This window comes from Polypterus senegalus, chromosome 16 (genome assembly GCF_016835505.1).
Source record: "Polypterus senegalus isolate Bchr_013 chromosome 16, ASM1683550v1, whole genome shotgun sequence".
NCBI classification, from domain to species: Eukaryota; Metazoa; Chordata; class Cladistia; order Polypteriformes; family Polypteridae; genus Polypterus; species Polypterus senegalus.
The window spans coordinates 42,936,025-42,960,598 of NC_053169.1; the positions used below are offsets into that span (position 1 = coordinate 42,936,025).

General features: G+C 38.2%; 1 protein-coding gene across 3 annotated transcripts in view; it reads right to left on the reverse strand.

The window, feature by feature from the left end:
* Positions 1-24,574, reverse strand: part of fshr (follicle stimulating hormone receptor) — a 163,999-nt gene that overhangs the window by 76,188 nt on the left and 63,237 nt on the right. For all 3 annotated transcript variants that reach the window (XM_039738684.1, XM_039738683.1, XM_039738685.1), the window contains one exon: positions 5,186-5,257. In XM_039738684.1, coding sequence (XP_039594618.1) covers positions 5,186-5,257 — 72 coding nt within the window. The remainder of the gene's footprint in view (positions 1-5,185; positions 5,258-24,574) is intronic.

Consider the following 24,574-nt stretch of genomic DNA (forward strand, 5'->3'; position numbering starts at 1 on the left):
TATTAGTAGTAGTAGTAGTAATAGTAGTGAGCACACTACTAATGCAATGGATAGGTACAAATTTTTGGAGCAACATATTTTGCCACCCAGACACCTTTGTTTCCACTGACATCCCTAAATGTTCCAGCGAGACAACGCCAAACCACATTCTGCATGGATTACAACTCCATGGCTGTGTAAGCAGAGAGTGCAGGTACAAGACTGGCTTGCCTGCAGTTGTGAGCAGCGTCTGACTGAGAATGTGTGGCACATTATGAAGTGTAATATACAGCAACAAAGGCCCTGTACAACTGTACAGCTGAAGACCAGCACAAGGGATGAATTGGGGGAAATTCCTACTTGCTAAACTTAACCAACTTGTGTCTTCAGTGCCAAGATGCTTAATTGGTTTTATTGAAACAAATGGTGATGGTACACAGTGATAAAAACATATTTGGAGTGTATTGAAATCATCAGATTTGACAAGTCCATGCCAGGTCAGGAGGTGGCGGGGTTAACTAAACCTTTCTCTGTTGTTTTTGCAGACCAAATACGGGAAATTCTACCTGATTCAACCTCAAAGACACTACGTCCGGTTCCGGCCCCAAGACAGACATCACTTCTGGCTCCAGCCCTTAATGACATCATTTCCAGTTCTCTGCCTTAAATAAAAGACCACTTCCTTCTCTGCTCAGTTCAGTCTTGAACTCTGTTCTATGCATATCAGTGCGATTATTTATACCCTTTTGCAGCCAGGGACAATATACGGGTGGCTGCCCTAAACCTTTTTTGTGTGTATATTTTTAAAAAATGAAACTGACAAGGTAAAACATCAAATAATGTGCTTTTGATGTGATTTCAATATAGTGCTAGGTGAAATTACATTTTTTTTTTATTAGCATTTTCCATACTGTCTTAACTTTTTTTGGAATTGGGATTGAATGTTATTTAAAGCTTTGGTTATAAAATGAGTACAGTGTGCCTTTTAGCCTAAAGCCAGAAGGCCTTTTCAGTAAAATTAGCACTGCCCCAGCTCCAGAAGCCTAGGTCAACTCTCAGTGCAGTCAGTCTGTTAAGGCTGCATGCACTTCTTCTGGCCATGTGAGTGTTCCCCAGAGTACCGCAGTGTGTGAAGGACTTCATCTTGTGGTGCAGGGAGAACCACCTGCAACTCAACATCAGTAGGACAAAAGATCTGGTGGTGAACATCCGGCATGCCAAACAGTTGCTGATACCAGTCACCATCCAGAGGGAAGATGAGGAAATGGTGCAGAGCTTCAAGTACCTGGAGGTTCACATAAACAAAAATAGGTCTGGTCTGATATCACAGAGATGCTGTACAAGAAGGGCCAGAGCAGACGGTATATCCTAAGGAGACTCGGGTATGTTCATGTGTGCAGCAAGTTTCTGGAAATATTCTATCAGTCCATAGTAGCCTGTGTGGTGTTCAACACTGTGATCTCCTGGGGAAGCATCTTGAGCTCAAAAGAAGCACAATGCCTGAACAAACGTATCAGGAAAACTTGCTACATCACAGGGCAAACCCTGGACACACTGGAAATTGTTGCAGAAAAGAGGACTGTGGCATAACTGGATGCCATCATGAAAAATCCCCTCCATCCTCTCCAGGAGGCACTATATTGGAGCACTTTTAGCCACAGACTCACTCCACCTGGTATGCTAAGAAGCGCCTCTGGGAGTCGTTTTCCTCCACTGCTATCAGGCAATTCAATGCTTCCTCCTGATCCCCCAAATCTGAATGCTCATACCCTTTACATTCATTTTGCAATTTTTGCACAATTTACATTATTTATTTATTGACTGATTGATTGAGTGATTGATTGCATTTTATGACATATGAAACTTTATTTTTTTCTCTTTCTGTTTCTCTTGCTTTATGCATCTAAATTTCCCCTTGTGATTACCAAAGTATATCTAATTTAATCTGATTCAAAATGTGTGTATTAGATTAATGGAGTATTATAAATTGGCAAGTCTATAATAGAATGGCTGCCCATTTAGGGCTGATACCTGCCAATGACCAGTGCTGCCAGGATTGCACTGTAGCTGTGAAATTGTCTTGGATGGATCTTTACACATGGTGTTCTGCAATATACATGCAATGTATATTATTTCATATTGCACTGATAATAATAGTTCACTAAAAAGCACTTTAGGATAATAGTGTTTGTCTCATAAAATGAAAATCAATTACAAACAGTAATGAAGAAAAACACCACAATCAAAATCACCATTGCATCCATCCTATAGAACGATAAATTAGAAAACACCAGTTACAGATCCATTAGATCTTCTCATGTTCACTCTTGAAAAAGATGAAAAGAAATGTCCCTGTCATTTACACTTGGTTCTACATTCGTGAGCCCTCCAGTCAGTTAGCCCAGCTTTAGTTAGTCATTTCCGTCTCTGAACAGGATGTACCTGTATGTTATGTATCAGCTTTATCTTTTCTTGGACTTGTCAATATATTCTTCCAGTTTCTGTCACATTCTTCTCAAGACTGGTTTACATCTGCTGAAGTTAGCTTTTATATTTCTTAAAATTTAAAGATGCTTTCATTATACAGTGGAAAAAAAATAATTCAATTATCTACATCCACCAGAATGTCCTTCTGTCTCACTTCTAGTGAAGAGTGAATCCCTTGCATCACCATGATTCGCATTGAAGTCAACAGGAAAGGAGGAACCAGAGTAGTTTTGAGTGGATTATAATGGTGCAGTGGACCTTTAAGTGCCCCTGAGGACAAAGGAAGCATCTGCCAATTATGCTGGACTGAATATTTTGTCCAAAAATGTGACCTGAGCTGTGAGGTGGCAGTGCCAACCACTGCACTACCATACCTCAAACAACAAACGCCATGAATGTTTCAATAACCACAAATAAAATACAACAAATGGCCACAAACTAGAAATAAGTAAAAAAAAAACAAACATATCATTGCACTCGCAGAGTTCCAATCTTTGGGGTTTGAAGTTGCACTTTGACTGGCATGCATCTAATACACAGTGACGTCCACGCAGCTGGCACCTCTTTTTTGTTTCCAAACTATCTGTGTAGATGCTTCGCTGTTTTTCCTTCCATCAAGTAGATAGAAATGGCATGTAAATAGCAATATATCTTTAAGTTTTATTATTATTTCACAGGGTGTCACGTGCTTTCAGACTCGGGGTGTTGGATGGGGAGAGCACCTTTTTAACTCATCACTGGTTGAGTGGCTAATTGCATATGAATTCAGTCGACATACAAAATTAGCCACGTGGAGCAGCAGGATCAGTATTATATATATGTGGCAGTACTTATAATATTCTCATTATGGTTAACTAATGTATCCTTCAAATGAAAATACTTAAGATTTTTTTAACACCTGTGCAGTGCAAATTCATGTGAAGCACATGAATACTGACATCATGCATGCATGAATGTTCTGCGAATGGTTGCGACAGCTCTGTGATGTCACGCTGGCCTCACAAATGCTTCATGGGACTTGGGGAAAAATGTTAGTCTACGTTGACCACACTGTAAATTTCCAGGAAAATATTTGGTGAACAAGGTGACCGGCGAATGCTGCATAGCTGCTGCAAAAAACACTTTGGCAAATTTCACTGATCAACACTAGTTATTAATAATGTACAATAATAATTTAGACTTGCAGATTTGGCCACAAAAACTACAGCGAACCATTGAATCTACTTTGTATGAAAGGCTGTTCCAGTTGAGTCTTAATGATAATGTGGCAATGTGACATACACTTTATATTTGATTTCTTATGATACAGGAAAGCAAATTACAGTAGAAAACTGACAAATAGCCAATTCTATTAGTATTAGATTATATTTACATGACTTAGTGTAGAAAGTCCCTCAAAGAGACAAATGCCATTTATACTACATGTACATATATACTAAAATACATTCTCAAACACATAATCAAGTTCAGGGCTGCACTCGGTCACACTGGGCAGAAGCTGTCAAGCACCCTGGCCAGGACACGACTCCATTGCAGGGCACCCTTCCACACACCTACATTTACTCACACTGCAGGTACTAGAGTCACTAATTCACCTACCTGCAGGTACTACCGGAGTACCTGGACAAACTCTGAGACACAGGGGAGACCATGCACACTCCACATAGATGACAGCTGGGAATACACTCTTAGAAATAAAAGTGCCAGAGTGGTACATTTAGAATGATACCATAGGGGAACCATTTCTGGCTCCCAAGACCCATCCACATGAATGTTCCAGAAAGAACTTTAATTTATTTAGATCTGTAACTGGCGAAATATAGTAAATAACAATAAATAGATGGTAACAAATCTGTGAAATACCAACAAGTCATGATTTTAAAGGACGGTTGCTGCATACACACAGCTACACTGGCTAGGTTCAGGTTTTCTTAATCTGTTATGTCCTGCTAAGTAGCCTACCACATTAAAGATTATAGAATTTTTCAACATATTAGGAAGTATTTCAAAGCACAAAGAACAAACTTCATATGCAATAATTCTAAAAGGACAAGGTTTAACATCTGTAGCAGAGCGACGGGCACTAAGCAAACTCCTGTCACTCATGAAGAATCCACTGCATCCACTGAACAGTGTCATCTCCAGGCAGAGGAGTAACTTCAGTGACAGACTGCTGCCACCATCCTGCTCCACTGACAGACTGAGGAGATCGTTCCTCCCCATGCCTTTGGTATTTTTCTATGATTTTTTTTCTCATGACATACCTAATTTATGTGAAGATAAGGAATAAGTTCTTTGTGTGGTAACCTTACTTCTTTATTTCCTCACTGGTGATTTTCTTATATGCTGTAAATGAAAATAGATTTATACATCTTACAAATACTAATGCCTATTGAAGCAAACAATTTTCTGTAAAACTGAAGCACTTTTGAATATTTGACCAACTTCCTGAATATTTTACAACAATAAAACTTATTTCTATTGCACATTTTCATCCAAAAGATGTAGCTCAAAGTACTTCACAAGATAGCAAAGAAATGTGAGTCTGATGGTAAGGTCAGGAGGCTTGGGTGAACAAAAATGTTTCAATACCCATTACACATATATATATATATATATATATATATATATATATATATAAATATATATATATATATATATATATATATATATATATATATATATAGCATCATCAAATAAATACCAATGAGGTACATACATGCTCTGGAGATCGTAGAGTCCAGAAAAGGCATCTTCTGGTAATCTCCTCAACATTGTCAGCTTAAACTCTCTACAGAGGAAAAAGAAATGGAGAAAACTGTGGTAACTCTGTTGTGCATTATTTTTTTCCAAATTTCATCAGTCTCATTAGGGTGGGTGTATCTGTAATTTACTATATGCAATTTTAATTAATTCTTATGCATATTACCTAATTTATTCAAATAGACTGATGTTTATATTTAAAAACACAACAAAATTGACATTTGTTGTGGCGTGTAAAATCTGCAAATTTATGTCTGCATTTTCATTATATTTTTCTCAAGACAAAACAAGATGAACTTAAATATAGGACACTTGCATGGGCAGTTTAACATCAAAGCATTCTGTTTTGGTGAATTGTACCAGTATCAATCACAGTAATATCTGTTTGAACTGACCAGCAATTCAGAAAATGCCTCAAGCTGTATTGATGATTTTATCACTTGTGAAGAGCTGGGTACCACGACTAAATTGGTTTGGAGCTTGGGAAAGGAAGACATGTCGAGGCTTCAAGCTGTACTCAATTACTTTACAACCTGTGAACAGGAGGAGATGCCATGGGACTAGAAATGACCAAACCAGTTTACAGCTTGAGACAGGAGATTCTTAAAACATTACACATTTGATTGCTTGGAAAAATGGACATACTCAAAAAGAGCAACGTCAGAAGAAGAGCAACGACAGAAGAGTGACATCAGAAGATTGTCAGCAAAGCATCTCATGAACAACTGTGAGTGCTAGATCACAAGCCACCTGGGACATTCATCTTTAACATCTTTACTTTTTCGTAAGCTTTTCCTAATGACAATATCCAGACTTTACTATCAATCTTATTTTCTATTATTCCTTGTTCTATTTGTTATTATTATTCATGTAATAAATACTATGCTGCTTTTAACTTTCTATACTTTGTCTTCATATTTAAAGTGATTGAGGTAATAAGGTAAATTTTATTAACAGCACCTGGAGCAGTTGGAAGTTTGCCATATGCTCTGATCTGAAAGGTTTTTTAAGGCTGAGGGTGTGAGCTCCATCCAGTCGTAGGGAACAGTACGTAAAGTAAGGCATTCTTGGTTGACAAATGGCCTATAGTCAAGGATGTTGATCCTTTGTATGTTTGAATATATTCCTAGAGACCAAAGTAATATTTAGGTCTGAGATATATTTAAAACATTATCTGTTGTTCATGCCAATAATAAGTAAGCCTCTTGAACTGCTAAGAAAGTGACAAGTTGTGTATGTGTTAGTCATAAGGCACTTGTGTGGCTTAAAGTGCTAGAGATTAACTAGCTCTGTATGCGCCATTCATAGGGTACTGTTGTGGTTAGGGTCTGTGTGTATGCGTATATCTATGTGTGTGTGTTAATCTTAAGGTGCAAAAGTAGACCGATCCAGTAACAAACCTGATGAGTACACTTATCCTTGAAGAAAATAGGTAAAGGATAAGCAGAGTGAAATATTACGATCACACAACATTAAATAACCTTAAGTTAAGCTGCTTGTTTAATATTAAGCATGGTCAACAACAAGCATTGTATTTACCTCACACAATACAAAGATATACACAGCATGTCTTAGGTTAGTATCTCTAAATTTACTGTGTGTAAGCAAACATGGAAGCGTAGAAATGTGTGTATTACACTGGACCAGCACCTAATCCAGGATTAGTTCCTGTCTGGCCTTTAATGCTGCTAAGGTAGATGCCCACTTTACATGACCCTATATTTAGAATAGGCATGTTACAAAAATGGATGGATGAATGAATGGGATGACAAGGTTTACATGGCATTTAAAACATTCAAAGCAAAGTAGGCCACAAAATGTGTTGCATTTTGTATTACATGCTCTCATTTTGTTTTTACTTGTTTTTTGAGAAGCAAATAAATAAATGAAATGTAAAATACCAAAAAAGCAGTAACTAATGTATAATCATTCAGAATAGTTCATAGTTTAAATTTTATTTGTCATTGTCAATTATTCATCCATCCATCAATAATGTGGAATTTCTTTTGCTTTATTTTCAGAATAACAGAAAAATAAAAAGGAAATAAAATATAAAGGAAACTGCAAGTGAACAATATATCAACTAACATAACATATACAATTTAACGCAGCAGACAACCATGTGTATTATATTGTGCAAAAAATCTTGGCAGACACTTTTAAAGAGTAGGGAAGTGAAAGCTTCAAGTTCCTGTTACAACGACTTTCATGAAAACAACATCCAACAAAAAAAAAAAATTAACAGGAGATGTTTGAAAGCAAATACGAAGAAGCAGAAATCAAGTCTTTGAAACAGTCAGGGGTCATAGCGCTGATTAAGATACTAGACTGATAAATATAGAAACACTAAAATAAGAGTCAGGAATTAAAACAGAAATTCTTCTTGGAAGCATCTCATAACACATCCATTATTCTAAAAAGATGGACTATAGAGTGAACGAAATCCAAAAACTTGGATAATTAGTACAGCAGGCCACCATCTGTTATAGACGGGACCTGACAACACTATTCGACATATAACATTAACGGGCATAGCTCCTGTAAACATGGCCTCGGCCATTCAAAGATTGTTAAAAAATGGACATAACTATACAAAAAAACAAAACAAAAAATTGTGTAACTAGAATAACAGTAAAAATTATAAAATGCACTGCTTAGGCGGAAAGCAATAAAAGAAGTTTGGCTTCTTTTTTTAAGGACTAGGAAATGGTGCTACATAAAAACTGTAGTGAAAGGAATAACTGAAGTGAAAACCATTGTGATGGACAGCCGGGCCCCTTTCCAAGGCACAGCCTCCCCCCGAAGTGCTAGATGGCAGCGCCTTGGATTCCCACAATGCTCCATGGGAGCTGGAATTTGGGACATTCCTGTTGGGTTCTGTGGGGCCACCAGGGGGAGCTGCATAGTTCTACCATCCCAGGGAATACTTCCAGATAATGCTGATGGGCCACCTGAAGTGCTCCCAGGTGCTGCATAAAAGGACCACCTCAGTTCATTCGAGGAGCCTGAGTTGGGAGGAAGAGGAAACTTATCGAAGGAGGAGTCAAAGCAGAAGGAGTGAAAGAAAGAGAGACAAGAAGAAGAAAGAGGCTTGTTTTATTGGGCTTGTGTACTGTGTTGCCTGAGCAGCTGGGGAATGAAGAAAAGAGTTTCCCACAGTGGAATAAAAAAACTTGTGTGTTGCTGGAATTGTGCCTGGTGTCTGTCTTTGTTGGGTTTGGGGAGCTGGTGTGCCCCCTGGTGACCACAAGTGGTGTAGCTGGCAGGATTCCTGGCAGTCTGCAAGGCAGGGTCCTGTTTAAAAATGTTCTTGTGCCAATCCAACACAGCAGGGAGACCACACGTACACAGTAGCACAGCAGCATGTGCACATCGCTCCAGTCCACGATGGGAATAAAAGGGAAGAGGCAGTCCAGGAAGACAGGGAGGAGCAGGATGTACACCGCCGTCATTGTCAAGGGAGTTGTCATGGGGAGTGACATGGCCACCCTGGAGTACAGAAGAGGGCAGTGCCCACACAGGGGTATGTGCTAGACTCACAGACAAGGTGTCCCACGAGTGTTTTTCTTGTTACCTCTCAGATGGAGAATGCCCAGACATCCCTACCTGGCCAGTATGTCCCTGAGAATAATGACGATGATGTGGACACAGAGCAGCTGAGCGATGAGGACCTCGCCCGGGCTCAGAGGAGTATGGGAAGACCAAAGTAAAAGGAGGCCCTCATACCGAAGGACTGGATCCCTTAGTAGAGTGGCTAACTCCCACTTGTTGCCAAACAACATTTAAAGGACCCAGATAGCTTGAGGGAATATATTCTCTCGTCTGATGAGGCAAACAATTTAATTCTTTGGACAGTACTCCAAGCACTATATCTGGTAAGGACCAGACAATGCTCATGATCTACCTAATACCAACCCTACAGTAAAGCGTGATGGTGGCAGCATCAGGCTATGGTGATGCTTCTGAATGGCAGGGATGCAGAGACTGGTCAGACTTGAGGAAAGGATGAATGTAACCAAATACAGAGAGGTTCTTAAAGAAAACCTGCTCCAGAGTGTACATGACCTCATATTGGGGCCACGGTTCACCTTTCAGCACAATAATAACCCTAAGCATACAGCCAAGGCAATGCTGGAGTGGCTTCAAGAAAAGTCTCTGTCTATCCTTGAATGGCCCAGCCAAAGCCCATACTTAAGCTACACAGAACATTGTGGCCTGCAGAGGGCACACAACTCCCCAAACCCAACCCAGACAGACACAGGATACAAGTTCAGCACACAAGTTTTTAGAAAGAAAATCACAAAAAAAAATTTTTGCCCCGTGTATGACGCTCATTGTGAAGCATTTAAAGAGAGAGAGAGCGCGATCGAGAGAGAGTGCGAGAGCACAAGCAAGCGAGAGAGAGAGAGAGAGTGCAAGTGCGCGAGCAAGAGAGAGAGTGCAAGCAAGCGAGCAAGAGAGAGAGTGCAAGCAAGCGAGCAAGCCCAAGCAGAAGAAGTAAACATTACATTTCCTCGTGTATGACGCGCACCTGATTTTCTAATGCTAATTTTCAGGAAAAAATGTGCGCGTGGTACACGCGTAAATACAGTAATTCTCTCCCCGTTTCTTCTATTATGCAGGCATCTCTGCCACAACATCTGTGGAAAGACGTAAAGATGGCAGTTTACAGACACTTTCCATCCTATGTAAGAAAACTTAAGAAGATCTGACAAAAAAAATTGGATGAACAGCCCAAATCCAGGTGTGCAAAGTTTGACAAGACTTTCCCAAGAAGACTTGAAGCTGAAATTGCTGCCAATAAGGGTTCTACAACATACTTAATTAAAGGCCTGCATGCTAACATAAGTGGAATATTTCAGTTTTCGATTTTTAATAAATTTCCAAACGTTTCTGAAAAGCAAGTTTTCACTTTGTCCTTATGGATTACTAAGTGTAGACTGATGAGCAAAAATGTCAAATTTATCCATTTAAAACTAAATCTACAACAAAATTAATTATGCAGAAAGTTTGAATAATTTCTGAATTTACTTTAGAATAAATATGAGGGTCTCACAAGCAGAGCTGGTCAACTACAGGAACGTTTTGAAAAAAATTACTAAGAAATGGGGAATTTGACCATTTACGTTTTTAATAGTCATCCATACACGGAATCATGTGATGTGAAGCTAAAGGATAAACTAGAGGCAGGCAGTGGGATGTAGTGGTTAAGGCTTTGGACACCAAACCCTGATACTGACACTGCGTGACCAGGAGCAAGTCACTTAACCTATCCATGCTCCAAATTGTTAAACCAAAAGAAATGTAACCAATTGTGCCATAAATGTTGTAAGTCACCTTGGATAAAGGCATCAGCCAAATATGTAAAATGTCGATGATAACTATAAGGGAAATAGGTGTGTGCAGGAAAAAGCTTGTTGCGTCACCTTGATGTGCAATGGTTCAGTAGAGGTAAAAGTTGGGCAAGGTTAGGAAAGCCGTTGCATGAAAGTAAAGAGTTTTTTAAGTCATGTAAACCTTCAGAATATACCCAATTAGAGGATGACCAGTGGCTCCAAGATTTAGCATTTCTTACAGTACATACCTGTCCAAACTGCTGAGTTTACACAGGTATGTAAGGAATGTTAAATTTATTTAAGTTTCATTTCTTTAGTTTTTGCACCAACGAAAGAAATTCAACATTTCCCCACCAATCCTAGTACAATTTTACAAAGCAATAATTGAAAGTGTTATCACATTCTCCATTGTTGTCTGGGTTGTTTCAGCAATGACACACCAAAAATAAATTACAGTGTGTTGTGAGGACTTCTGAGAAAATAATTGGCTGTGCTCTTCCATCTGTTGCAGACCTGTATACAGTACATCTTGTGTCACTAATCATGTCAAAAGGATCACCACGGACTCATCACATGCTCCAAAAACTCCCCTCTGGTAAACACTTCAGGTCAATTCAAACTAAAACTATACCTCAATAGTTTCTTTCCCAGAGCCATAGCCCTCTCAGACCAGTAATCTAGCCTGCCTTCTTTTCAGATTCATGCGTTCTGTCATATAGTGTATGAAGGTGTGTGTATGTACAGTAAATGTACACGTTTGTGTGAGCAGTGTTCATACACACTACACATTCACAATTTATCACTTGTACATCATCATTTGCACATCTCCTTTATAACCACACAATTCTGCAACTTTGCATAAAGTGTTTTCTTTTTTAAACTATGCTATTTATGTTATTCATATGTGACATTGTGTTATGTTATAAGCATCCCCAAATCTACCAAGTCAAATACCTGAACATTAAGTACTGGCAAATAAAATTGATTCTGATTCTGAACGTCAAGCTGCAGGGACAAAATAAAAAACCAACATGATCAGCAGTGTCAATAAGAGGTTGGGAGCATCCGCTGACCGCGTGTTGCTGCACCCACCACACGATAAACCCCATGGATTGTGACCCGAGTGCAGCAGGTGAAACCTCAGCACCACACTGGAACAGTGTGAAATTTTATTTTTTTACAGTGGCTACCATCAACCCTCAGATTTTGCCTGTAAATTGACAGACCTACATGCAGTTTAACGTCATACCCAGGATGAAGCAATTGCAGATTAAGGGTCTTGCTCAAGGGCCCAACAATTATGGTATTTACAGGATTCGAACCAGCAACCTTCTGATGGCCAGCACAGCTTCCTAACCTCTGGGCCACCACTCTGCCCAGTCAATAAGCTCAAAAGAAAATGACAAGTGCTCTCAAGTGAGTTTCAGTGCCAAGACTTGTGCTACTGTAATCATCAGCATTAAGAGCTAGAGCATCAGGACAAGACACGGCACAGCTTGACAGTGTGTGTTACACTGAACAAGTCCAGAACTGCTTCTTTGAAATCAACACACGCTTACATTACCAGAGCCTATTGCCTCCTTTGTGCGTTTTCCGTTTCTCTCAAATTTAGGTGTTGAAGGTATAGCCTCAAAAGTGGGATGACTTCAATACAACAGCATTGAAAAGTGAAATTCTCACTCTGTTAAATGACATTCAAATGAAAGCTGGGGCAACAACTGAGATAAAAAGGGAATTCTAGGAGCTGCTATTGGAGGAGAAGTATCCCGACTTAAAACGATGTGTCATTAAATTGTCTGCTGTTAGTCTCTCACATGAAAATAATAAAGTCAAAGTTGAGATCCACTATGACTGATGAGTGCCTTGTAGTCTGCCTGAAACTTGTGTCCCACTGCTATGAAAAACTAGTGCTAAGCTGTCATTAAGCAGCAATTTTCTTTTACTTTCTAAAACTGGTAACACTGCAAGTTCACTGTTGCTTAAGTCACTAGCTTTTATTTGCTGCAGGTTGGCATTTTTAGTGATGGATGTCACTGATGTATTGATGTGCCCACCAGTTGATTTCCCCAGTCAGAGCTCCAAACAGTGACTGGTAGATTTACTGGTAAATTGAAAAATAAATCTTACATGCAAAAAGGTGGGATGAGCTGGATTAATAATAATAATACATTTTATTTATTTGTAGGCGCCTTTCTAAACACTCAAGGATACCGAACAATAGATAAAACACACATTATAAACAAAACTAAAATATAAAATTTAAAATCAGACAGGCAATTGTAGTCAAAGAGAAAAAGCAGTCTTAAATGAATGAGTTTTAAGTTTCGATTTGAAAAGTGAGAATAATTCAATATTTCTAAGATCAGATGGTAGTGAGTTCCAGAGCTGGGGAGCAGAGCATTCAGTTGGTATGGTGGTAAGATGAGCGAAAGGGACAGTCGAGTGGCTGAAGGAAGAGAATCTAAGGGTGCGGGAGGGAATGGCAACATGGAGGAGTTCGGACAGATATAGAGGGGCATGGTTGTGGAGAGCCTTAAAAGTTAACAGAAGAATTTTGAATTGAATGTGGAACTTAACTGGAAGCCAGTGAAGTTGCTGCGAGATGGGAGATCTATGATGAGAAGAGGGGGTTCTAGTAATGATGTGGGCATCCGAATTCTGGACCGGTTGAAGCTCATAAAGACACCAGCCAGCCACACCACTAAAACCACTGACAGGTGAAGTGAATAACACTGATTATCTCGTTACAATGGGATCCCTCAAGGGGTGGGATATATTAGACAACATGGGAACAGTCAGTTCTTGAAGGTGATATGTTGGAAGCAGGAAAAATGGTCAAGCACAAGGATCCTAGCATCTCCAAAACAATAGGTATGTGGGGTGTTCCCGGTTTACAGTAGTTAGTACCAACCAAAAGTGGTCCAAGGAAGGACAACACGGTCATGGGTCCCCAAGGCTCATTGATGCACATGGCGAGCAAAGATTAGGTCATCCTATCCAATCCCAAAGAAAAGCTACTGTGGCACAAATGGCTGAGAAACTTAAAGCTGGCTTCAAGAAAAGGTGTCAGAACACACAGTGCATCGCAGCTTGACGCAGACTGGTCAGAGTGCCCATTGTGACCCTTGTCCACCACCAAAAGCACTTACAATGGGCACATGAGTGTCAGAACTGGACCATGGAGCAATGGAAGAAGGTGGCCTGGTCTGATTAATCATGTTTTCTTTTAGTTCATGTGGGCAACAGGATGCAGCTTGGAAAAAAGGCAAGTCGGTGGCAGCAGTTTGGTGCGCTGAGCAATGTTCTGTTGGGAAACCTTACATCTTGGCATTCGTGTGGATGTTACTTTGACATGTACTACATAAATACTGTTACAGACTGCGTACATGCCTTCATGGCAATGGTATTCTCCGATGGCAGTGGCCTCTTTCAGCAAAGTACTGTACACTACCACACTGCAAGCATTGTTCAGGAATGGTTTGAGGAACATGGCAAACAGTTAATGGTGTTGACTTGGCCTCCAAACTGCTCAGATCTCAATCTGATTTAGTATCTGTGGGATATGCTGGAAAAACAAGTCCAATCCAAAGAGGTCCTACCTCACAACTTACAGGACTTAAAGGGCCTGCTGCTAACATCTTGGTGCCAGATACCTCAGGACACCTTCGGAGGTCTTGTGGAGTCCATGCCTCGATGGGTCAGAGCTATTTTAGCAGTATGAGAGAGACCTACACAGTATAAGGCAAATGGTTTAAAAAATTGTCTCAGATTGGTGTATTATTACTAAAAAAAGAAGCTGATCAATTTCTACCAGTTACTTCCATTGTTACTATGAGCACCGAGAAAAGACAAATAAGCAGTAAACACATAAAGAAAAAGCTCAAACTTCTATTATAAAAATCAACTCCAGATAACATGCACAAATGAACTGGACAAACCTTTAGTTCTTTCACAATTCCAGAAAATGTCAGCTCTTTACAAAGTAGAATAGCTGTAGGTGTAACTACTGAATGATGTTAAATTGAGCCCATTCATTTTATTTATAGTCATTGGAGCTATACAGAAAAAAGGTCTTTGCTGAAAACATTATGCATGTCACGTATTTCTATCTTTCCCAATAAATATCCATTAGAAAACATCTTATAAGCCAACATCTCAGCTTAACACTGATGTCAGGATCCTGGCCAATACTCCTACAAACAGAACAGATTTTATTTCACAAGATCAAAATGGTTTCTCAAAAGCAGACAATTACTATTAAGTCTCTAATTCTACCTTAACATTAACATTCACACCAGCTGCAACACAATCCACCAAGGCCTTATTTTCAATAAATGCAGAATAAGCATTTCATAGCGTTAAATGGAATAACTTTTTTACTTCCTTAAAAAAATTTAGATTTGGACCCAACATTTCTGTTTGGATAAACCATGATACTCCAAGAAAATGTGAGAAAATGCTGCTGCCCCACCTGAGTATTCTGAAAATGAACTTGTCATTCATCAAAATAAACAGCACTTTAGGCTTACGCCAGGCATGAGCATTAATATTACAAATCACTTCAAGCTCCTCTGGAATTGTCCATACCCTTGTAAAGAAAAATCTGTAAACTTCTTAGTCCATTACATGTTTGTGAGAACATATAAATTAGAGAGGTGTGGGAAAAATATCAGAACCCATTAAAACTGAGTATGCTACACAGGCAAGTACGGGTTTGTACTGCTTCTCAGGACCCTTTGCCCACCCCAGAACGGCATGGTTATAATATGTGCTAAAGCGGCAGAAAGTAAATAAATAAATAAATGATCCAGAGAGTGAGTAACTAACACTACTTTCTTACTAACCACACAACAAGTATAGAGTACACCAACCGAAGCAGAATGATGACTGAAATAAAATTATTATTGCAAACAAATAAACAAATTTACACAAATCCTGTGCTGCAGTGGACACACCACAAAGACAGATTACAATACACAAGACACTCCACTAATAAAACAAGAATACACAGATAACATTTACTATATCATAAAGGATTACCTGAGTGAAAAAGATGCCTTGAATGTCCATCTATAGAAATATTGTTTGTTTTTTTTGATAATTTTTTAACATCTGTTATTGCAAGGGTTATGCAGAGCCATACCTCAATACTGGGACACATCTATCCCACACGTTGCCTCATACAGGCACGTCAGGCCTTCTCCCATGTTCTCCCTTATGTTGTCAAGGCCTCTAGCTTTCCATGAATGAACCCAGGTTCACCAGACTCCTCCTGTGGGCACTATAGTTTTCCCCGTAATATTCACAACTTTCCCTGTAATATCCATCTCCCCCCTCTCCTGCTACTGCACCTTCACCTTTTTAGATATGGTCAGACGCCACCCTCCTATCCCAGTAATTCATAGGTTTCTAATACCCACTCAGATTCTTGACAGTAATGATGAAAAGGCACAACCAGGCAATGACATCAAACACATATGGCAGTTGTTAAGAGGTTTTCATTGGGGCATTGATTTATTTACATGTTAACATGAATATGGCTCAAATCTTAACATATGCATGTAAAACTCTAACATATGAAAAAAAATTATTAATGTGGAATATTAACTTATAGACAACGAGACTGCAATAAAAACATACACAACATCAAACTCTGCGGCCTTATCTCCAGATCCTCCCTTTGGTGTTGGTTGCATTCTGGATCTACTGTTTCTCCGTTGCTTAAATAAATATTACCATTTGTAAAATCATAATAATGTAATATTTCAGCAAATGTTAAAATCAGGTAGCAAATCTCTTTTATATGTCTGACATGAAAAAAAGTACACAGTATTCACACTTGATACTTTAAACACTTTGAAATAGAAGGAATAATGTAATCACATACATTTTGATGTCAGCTGATCTGAAGGATCCTCTGGATCACTTCTATGTCATTGATGATGTTCTATGTCTACGTCTACTTAGTTTTGTTCTGTAGTTAGTGTTAATAATTTTTTATTTATTCGTAGGCGCCTGTCTAAACACTCAAGGACACCAAACAATAGATAATACACACAATGTAAACAAAGCTGAAAATACAAAATATAAAATCAGACAGAGCAATTGTAGTCAAAGAGAAAAAGTAGTCTTAAACAAATGAATTTTAAGCTTAAAATTTGAAAAGTGAGAATGAATCAATATTTCTAAGCTTGGAATGGTAGTGAGTTCCAGAGCTGGAGAGCAGAGCAATTGAATACTCTGCTCTCCATGGTGGTAAGACGGGCGAGGGGGACAGTCAAGTGGATGGAGGAAGAGGACCTAAGGGTGTGGGAGGGAATGGCAACATGGAGGAGGTTGAACAGATATGGAAGGGCAAGGTTGTGGATAGCCTTAAAAGTTAACAGAAGAATTTTGAATTCAATGAGGAACTTAACTGGAAGCCAGTGAAGACGGGAGTGATATGGTGAGTAGAGGGGGTTCAAGTAATGATGTGGGCAGCTAAATTCTGGACCAGCTGAAGTTTATAAAGAGATTTGCAAGAAAGACCAAAGAAAAGGGAATTGCAATAATCCACATGAGAGGTGACAAGGCTATGAAGAAGGATAGCAGTGGTGTGGGGAGTGAGGGAGGGGTGAATAAGAATTAATGTTATGCAGGTGGAAATATGCTGACCGGGAGATGTTATTGACGTGGGACTGAAAAGATAGAGTATTATCAAGGATGATACTTTAATGTTAAAGTATTGAAAAATCCTGTAACATTTTAAGGAGTGTTTCAGAAACATATTGTTGTAATAATGGTTTTGGAACATCTTTTCTTGAACTTTGTCTCCATATTTTACCTTGATTTTGAAATTATTTACATTATTTTGTTATTGTTCTGATGGTGCCGTTTGGTGTTCATTTTGGTTTATATTCACCACCATTTTATGTGGCCATATTGTTTACAATTTCTGCACATGTCCCTGGTTACATGACACATGTGGTAGCTTGTATCATTATATTCCAACAATAATGATGGTGGCACACAGTTCCTGGTGTCTGCTTATTGGATTGAAGACACAGCTATTTTTCTTATGAGATATTTTTTGTATTAGCAGTCAGGGAAAGGACAGATTACGTAATGAGAATTTTGACATTGATTTTTAGATAACTTTTTGTGGTTTAAGCACGTGTTTTTTCTTTCTTTTTTTTTTGGACACTTGCCTATTCTTTGACTTTTCTTTGTTTCTTCCTTTCAAACATTCTTCATTTCCTGGATCTTCAGTTTTCCACCAATTGGATGTTCTTTTATCTACAGCCATAACCAGAGCCCCCCCAATACACAGCTCTGCTGGACAACCAATTGGATTGCACAATTTTGTCTCTTGGTTTACTTGACTTGAGTCAGATAACTCCTCCCACATCGCTAGTGTAACATAGTCTAACCTGGCATATCATGTAACATCATTGATATATACTGCAAAGCGACCACCTCCTCAACAGAGTGTAGCTCTGGAGGTCCACAGCTTGACCATAGGTGTTATTTCTGTTTCATGAATCATTAAATTAATGACAACAGTCATCTGTTGTGATAATTGTTCATTAACAAGCAGAGAAATGGCTTCAAATGAACACCATTTAGGAAAAGAATGAAACAAAATCATGAAAGAGCAGCTTGTGCTGCATTTATAGGCTTATTTTTGAAATCTAAATTTGTGCATCTTTCAGTAATCTAGCTAATGTTACATCAATTGCCACTATACTACATGGTTTACTGGAGTAACAATGGAGTATTAAAAACATTACGTGTAATAGTTTTGATATTGCTTGTTTAACAGATATTATCTGATGCTGCATTACCTAGCTGACACATGATTGAGGATTATGTATTACTGCCATGTAGACGCCTGGAGCTCTACACATTGTTAAAATTTGCTAACTTTAGTCAACATATGAAGTACTGTGAGTGTTGTTGAATTAAGGACACATTTGAGGACACAGGCTCTCTTCCTTACTAGTTAGTTAATGGCAGAATCATGGAAAAGTACGTAAGCTTAAAAGTAAGCAACTTTGACATACAAAAAGAACAATTAGCTCAGATTAACTTCCGTTGTTTAGTTAATTTTATTGGAATCTAACATTACTGATTCATTTAATGCCTTATTGCTATCTGCCTACATTGGAAGGACAAAATGATATTTTGATCAATACATAAGTGTAGCTGATATATTCATTTTTTAAATACCTAAATAGTCAGCTTCTCTTAGATCCTGAATTTACTGCATTAAGTAAGTTTAATAGGCACATTCAGTGGTAGTAGTATTTTTTATTTTAATATTATTATTAGTTGTGGCATTTTATATATTATCATTATTATTGTTATTACTAGTACTTGTAGTTGTTCTATTTTGTGTTATTAACTTTATTAATATTAGTTGAAATTGTAGTATTTTTATTATTATTGTTAGTAGTAGTAGTAGGTAGTAGTGGTATTAAAATTGCTTTTGTTGTATCACATGTCATAACTGATACTGTTGACTGTATTAAGTAACAAAGAGTAACAGCACATTGATACTTTGGACCACCATTATTATTATTATTATATATTATTATTATTATTATTATTATTATTATTATTATTATTATATATGATTCCACCTAGGGTTCCAGTTTGGGCAGGGGTGACACTGGCCATGACAAACACATGGATCTACCTCTTGTGACCCCAAACTGAAAAAGGTATCATTAGTTTTAGAGCAGCTGTAAACTAAACAGCTTGAACTGCATGCTCAACTTAAGATACAGTCTACTTGCATAGAAAACTGTATTGAGGAGATTACAGAATTGTCAAAGCAGCTGCAGTTTCTGAATACAACCCCACTCTCTGAACATTGACAAAAGACTGGCTTAAGTACTGTACAGCGTCTGTGATGCAGGGAATATAATTGTCAAATGCCTTAATCTTAAAGAAAAAGCAAAACAAACACCCTTAGTGTTGATTCAGGAGGCAGGCTCAGTTAGCCAAGATTATTAAACAAAAACAGTGCGATCATGCCATTCGACATGATCTATGGATGTTGTGGTAAAAACCATCTTAAAAATTAAATTAGGAATTTCTACTGTGGATGGGGATCTATTGGTTCAGGCAGGGTGGTGTTTATAATTCAGATGTTACATTTGTAGACAGGCTGTTTGTAGACAGGTTGTATTATGGTGGGGTCTTCTCTGTAGGAAACAAAATATATCTTTGCATCCTTGCATTGCTTATAGGGAACTAAATAAGATAACCATTAAGATTTTTATCCGGTTCTCCCTATTTTGATCCTATTAAATTAAGTCACCGACTCTACTGTGTCTACTATGTAGACTGGCACTAAATGTTCATCTTTATTAGAACTTAATGTCCTACCTATGAAAGATGGTGGCACACAGTTCAAGGTATCTGTATTGCATCAAAGATACAACTTTTCTTTTTTTTTTTTTTTGCAAAGTATTTTTGCATTAGGAGTAAGACGAAAGACATAGACTAGAGACTGAACATTTTGACCTTGTGGTTTTGCTAACATTTTGTGGCTTTGGGACTTGGTTTACCATTTACCAATCCTTTTCCATTTTGCTCTTTGTTCCCCATCTTTGACTATTCTTTATCTTTTCCATTAAAATAAAACAAGTCCATCTATTCTAATCACTTTTCGGTTGATCTTTTTGACTTCGAAGAGTCAGTCTATAAGATACTGGGACTACAGAATAGGTTTCAAAATCATGTATGGATTTATGTAGCTATGACATATAAAGGTAGACTTCTAAGCACCATAAGAAGAATAATTGTAAACAGTTAACTGACTATGCAAATACTGCACTTACTATGCATAGTTTTTTTTTTCCATTAGATAAATTGAAGTATTCAATGGAGCAAGACGCTGCCCAGGAATGTTGCTTTACCAGGTCCTCTACTACACTTGGAAAAAAATGTGTGATTTTATGAATGATTGAGTAATCTATCTCTAAATTTCCATCCAATTAGTAATTCTTCCTTCCAATTTCTGCACTCATACTGACTGCCACTGCAAGTTTCAATTTTATTATTTCCATGTAAATGGAAGCTTGGTGATGGGTTATCGGGTTATCTGCTTTTGGGTTAACTTCAGATTTTGATTCCACAATGCTCAAAACATTGAGAAAATTAAATTTTAACATGGTGTCTCTATACAGTTTGTGTGGGAAATGGAAATTTATTTTCCTTAAATTAGATTTTTCTTTGGAAAATGCTTTTTTTGCGTGTGTTGTGGAGAGCTCCTGGGTGGCTAAATCCTAACAAAGATATAACAATTAATGAGTGATTTCCATGGGACATGAGTGATACAATGATAAGTTCTGAAAACATTCACCAATTTTTTTTTTAAAAAGTTGCTTTGTGTTGTTCTTGTTACATGCTCCAAGACTATTGTTTTTGGTCTTTTTGACACTGCACTTATTCCCATATCCTTTAAAAAAAGTTTCACCGAACGACTCCAACAAACAGCTACCACAGGAATTGTTTAACTTAACTGGGATTTTGTAGTCTGCTTCATTTAGTCATTGGACCATGCCTACTAATTTGCAAAACCTTTGCATAAGTAATTTTTGATATACATGTATGCAAACATGGAGGTATACCTGTGCACATACACACTCAAAGAAATCTATATATGAAGATGTCTTCCTACCAGAGCATATCCTGGATGACCTAGAGAAGAAATGAACACACACACCCCCACACACACATACCCCTAGATCAGTAAAGGTTGACATGGACAGAAGCATTAAGACACCACGTGCTAATCTGTCTATCTGTGCTGTGCAGCTTGTTTACTTCATTTGACACAATATGTTAATTTCACATTTAGTATTATTTAGGTTGTTCACTTCATTCAATGTCTGTTTCATTTTGCACTGCATTTATTGTGCACATAGTAAAAATGATATATGTTAATGTACTTAATCAGTTGCATCTTACTGTAAAATTTACGTTGTGTGATTTCCTGTGGTAGGGTTACCATACATCCATGTTGCCTTTTTAGGCGCCTATCCAAGTAGATTTCATAAAACCATCAGTTTGTCTGGGTGTTTCACAATGTGGTACATCGTTCCCAACCAGGTTTGCTTCTCTCAATTCACCTCCTTTTTTTAAATATTACCTACTGTATTATTCTTAACAAACATGAAAGTCGCAACAGCAATGCCGTAGATGAGTGATTCTTAAACAATGCACAGTGCACATCATGGAATTAATTACATTCAACCTCCTGCTTTTACACACAGAGAAACTCTAAGGGGGACAATACCACAAACCCAATGCTGTGACCTTCAACCCCAGCCCCTCAACCATCCTCCCCACCATCAATTGATAAGCTTTTTTATTTTTGTGTCCACTTTTTTGGCTTGGGATATATAGTTACCCTACCTAATTGGTATCACTATAAGAAATGTACATGGAAGTATTGTATGAAAATTCCAGACCGATTTTTTAAGATAGCGTAGCATTGTATTTTTTTCTTAGTTTAACATTAAGGTAAATTAGTTTAACATACTTAACAACAGAATTACCAGAGCCTAGGAAAAAACTTGTAGATCTGTCCCACCTTAAAACACTTTGCACATCTCCATCAGCGTCCTTTGTCCTTTAACACTAGAATTACCAGAGCCTACGAAAAAACTCGTAATTCGGTCCCACCTTAAATTGCTTCTTAAATCCCTTCACACCTCTCCACCAGTGTCCTTTGTCCTCTAAATGTGCTGTGATAAAGAGAAGCTAGAAGCAGCCGGCTATTCCATCCCCCCACCAATTTAGAACGTGAAATATAGTGCCGAAGTTACTGCTCTTTACCATTCTCTCCTCTGCATGCCCTGGAGTACAAAAGAAACAGCGTACAACAACATGCAGGGACTGGCAGGAACTCTCAATAAAATGAATAAAAAGAAAATCAAGTGACAGTGAGATACGAAGAAGGCAGCTTCGCCAGCGTTTGTGTGTTAGAACCCTTGGGGGGGCATTAGTATGCATCGTGGTACACTGCAGAGCTATAGCGCGTCTTTATGTGAAAACAGCAGTGTCAGATAGGGTTGTATGGATTGATTCTGAACGCGACTGAGAGAATAAAAAGTAAATTAAAAAAAAACAAAGCTAACCTTTACAAGGATCATAAATTACACCGGCTGTTACAGACTGAAATCAAATGTATGTTTTTATTCTAAAATAGTAAGACTAAGAGCAGTTTACTTCTCAAAATGGAGTGGTGCAGGATCGAACTCGCAACCTTTTGCTTCCCAGGCAGGAACTGATTCTATTGCACCACAGAGGCAATTAAAATAAATGGGTGTCAGGTGTCAATGTCGCATGTTAAGGCGGCTTTTTGTTTCTGCAGCTATATTTTTGAATAAAAGCGCAATTATTGTGTTATATTTGTACCTCTTGTGAAAATGTTTCTTTGATATTTGGACTTCAGGCTTCATACATTATATAGTTTATGTCTACATTTTGTCATCTACTACTAGAATATAAAAAACGTTTCTGTTTTAACAATGTGTGTACACAGATTACTGTAGAAACGGAACAGACATGAAATGCGTGTGTTCCAAATAACGACCTATTATTTCCACTCTAAAACTCCACTTCACTCCCAAATACTCAATCAAGGCATGAGCTGGGAGAAGTTTGTGCACGTTCTAAATTGGTGGGGGGATGGAATAGCTGGCTGCTTCTAGCTTCTCTTTATCACAGCACATTTAGAGGACAAAGAACACTGGTGGAGAGGTGTGAAGGGATTTAAGAAGCAATTTAAGGTGGGACGGAATTACGAGTTTTTTCGTAGGCTCTGGTAATTCTAGTGTTAAATGTGTTGAGAAACAGCAAGCAGCCTGCTATCACATCCCCCACCCCACACAGTTTTCTCAGCTCAAGTCTGTTTACCTGTGTGTCAGTTGCTTAGAGCTGCATAGAGTGAGAAGTCAAGCAAAATGACACCTTTTATAAATACTATATTGTTATTTGGAACACTTGCATTTCATGCGTGTTCCGTGTCTACAACAATCTATGTAATCTCATTGTTAAAACAGAAACGTTTTTCATGTTTTAGTAATAATTGACAAAATGTAGACATGAAGTGTATAATGTGTGAAGCCTGAATTCCAAATATCAAAGAAACACTTTCACAAAAGGTACAAATAGAACAGAACAAATGCGCTGCCATTCAAAAATATAACTGCAGAAAAACAACCCACGTTAGGGTGCGACATTGACATGCAGTTGCTACGGCTGCTTCGGTGTTGCAACGGTATCAACTGTTGACTGTGATAGCAGGCTGCTTGCTGTTTGCTACTTATCAACACAATTAAGGGACAAAAGACAGTGATGGAGAGGTGTGAAGCGTTTTAAGGTGGGACGGATCTATGAGTTTTTTTTGTAGGCTCTGGTAATTCTGGTGTTAAAAGATAAGACACAGTTCCTGTTTTCCATTGTAATGGAATGTATATCTAGCATATAAATTGATAAATATTGTGTATGTCTTTATTTTGTAAGGTAGACAAATCAAATGTAATTTTAGTGCCTCAGGAGGCATGCTTCTGATAAGAACAGCAGTGCTTTAATATTTACTTAACTAATCCCCCATCCCCTAAAAGGTCTTTAGGAGTGACTCAAGATGTGAACATTATGGCAGATGGGGATGGAGCACTTATTTGTCAAGGATGACTGTGTTTGGATTAACATGAACTATAATCCCACTCCCGCAGGAAGGTCATAAACTGCCTAAACAAAGAGACTGGGGGATGAGTTGTACTTGAGCACCTTCCAGAAAGGTACAGATAAAGTAATTCTACAGGTCTGAAGTATGAATTTTTATGACTGGTTTTGAATTGGAGGCCATTCTGTATCACACCACTACATTGGTTTGTGGTTTGTGGTAAGAAAGGTATAAAATTGGTCACCTTGCCTTTACCTTTCTCTCTCTCATCATCTGGCCATGAACAGAAGAACGCGAGGAAGACAACACTATCTTGGCAGCCATA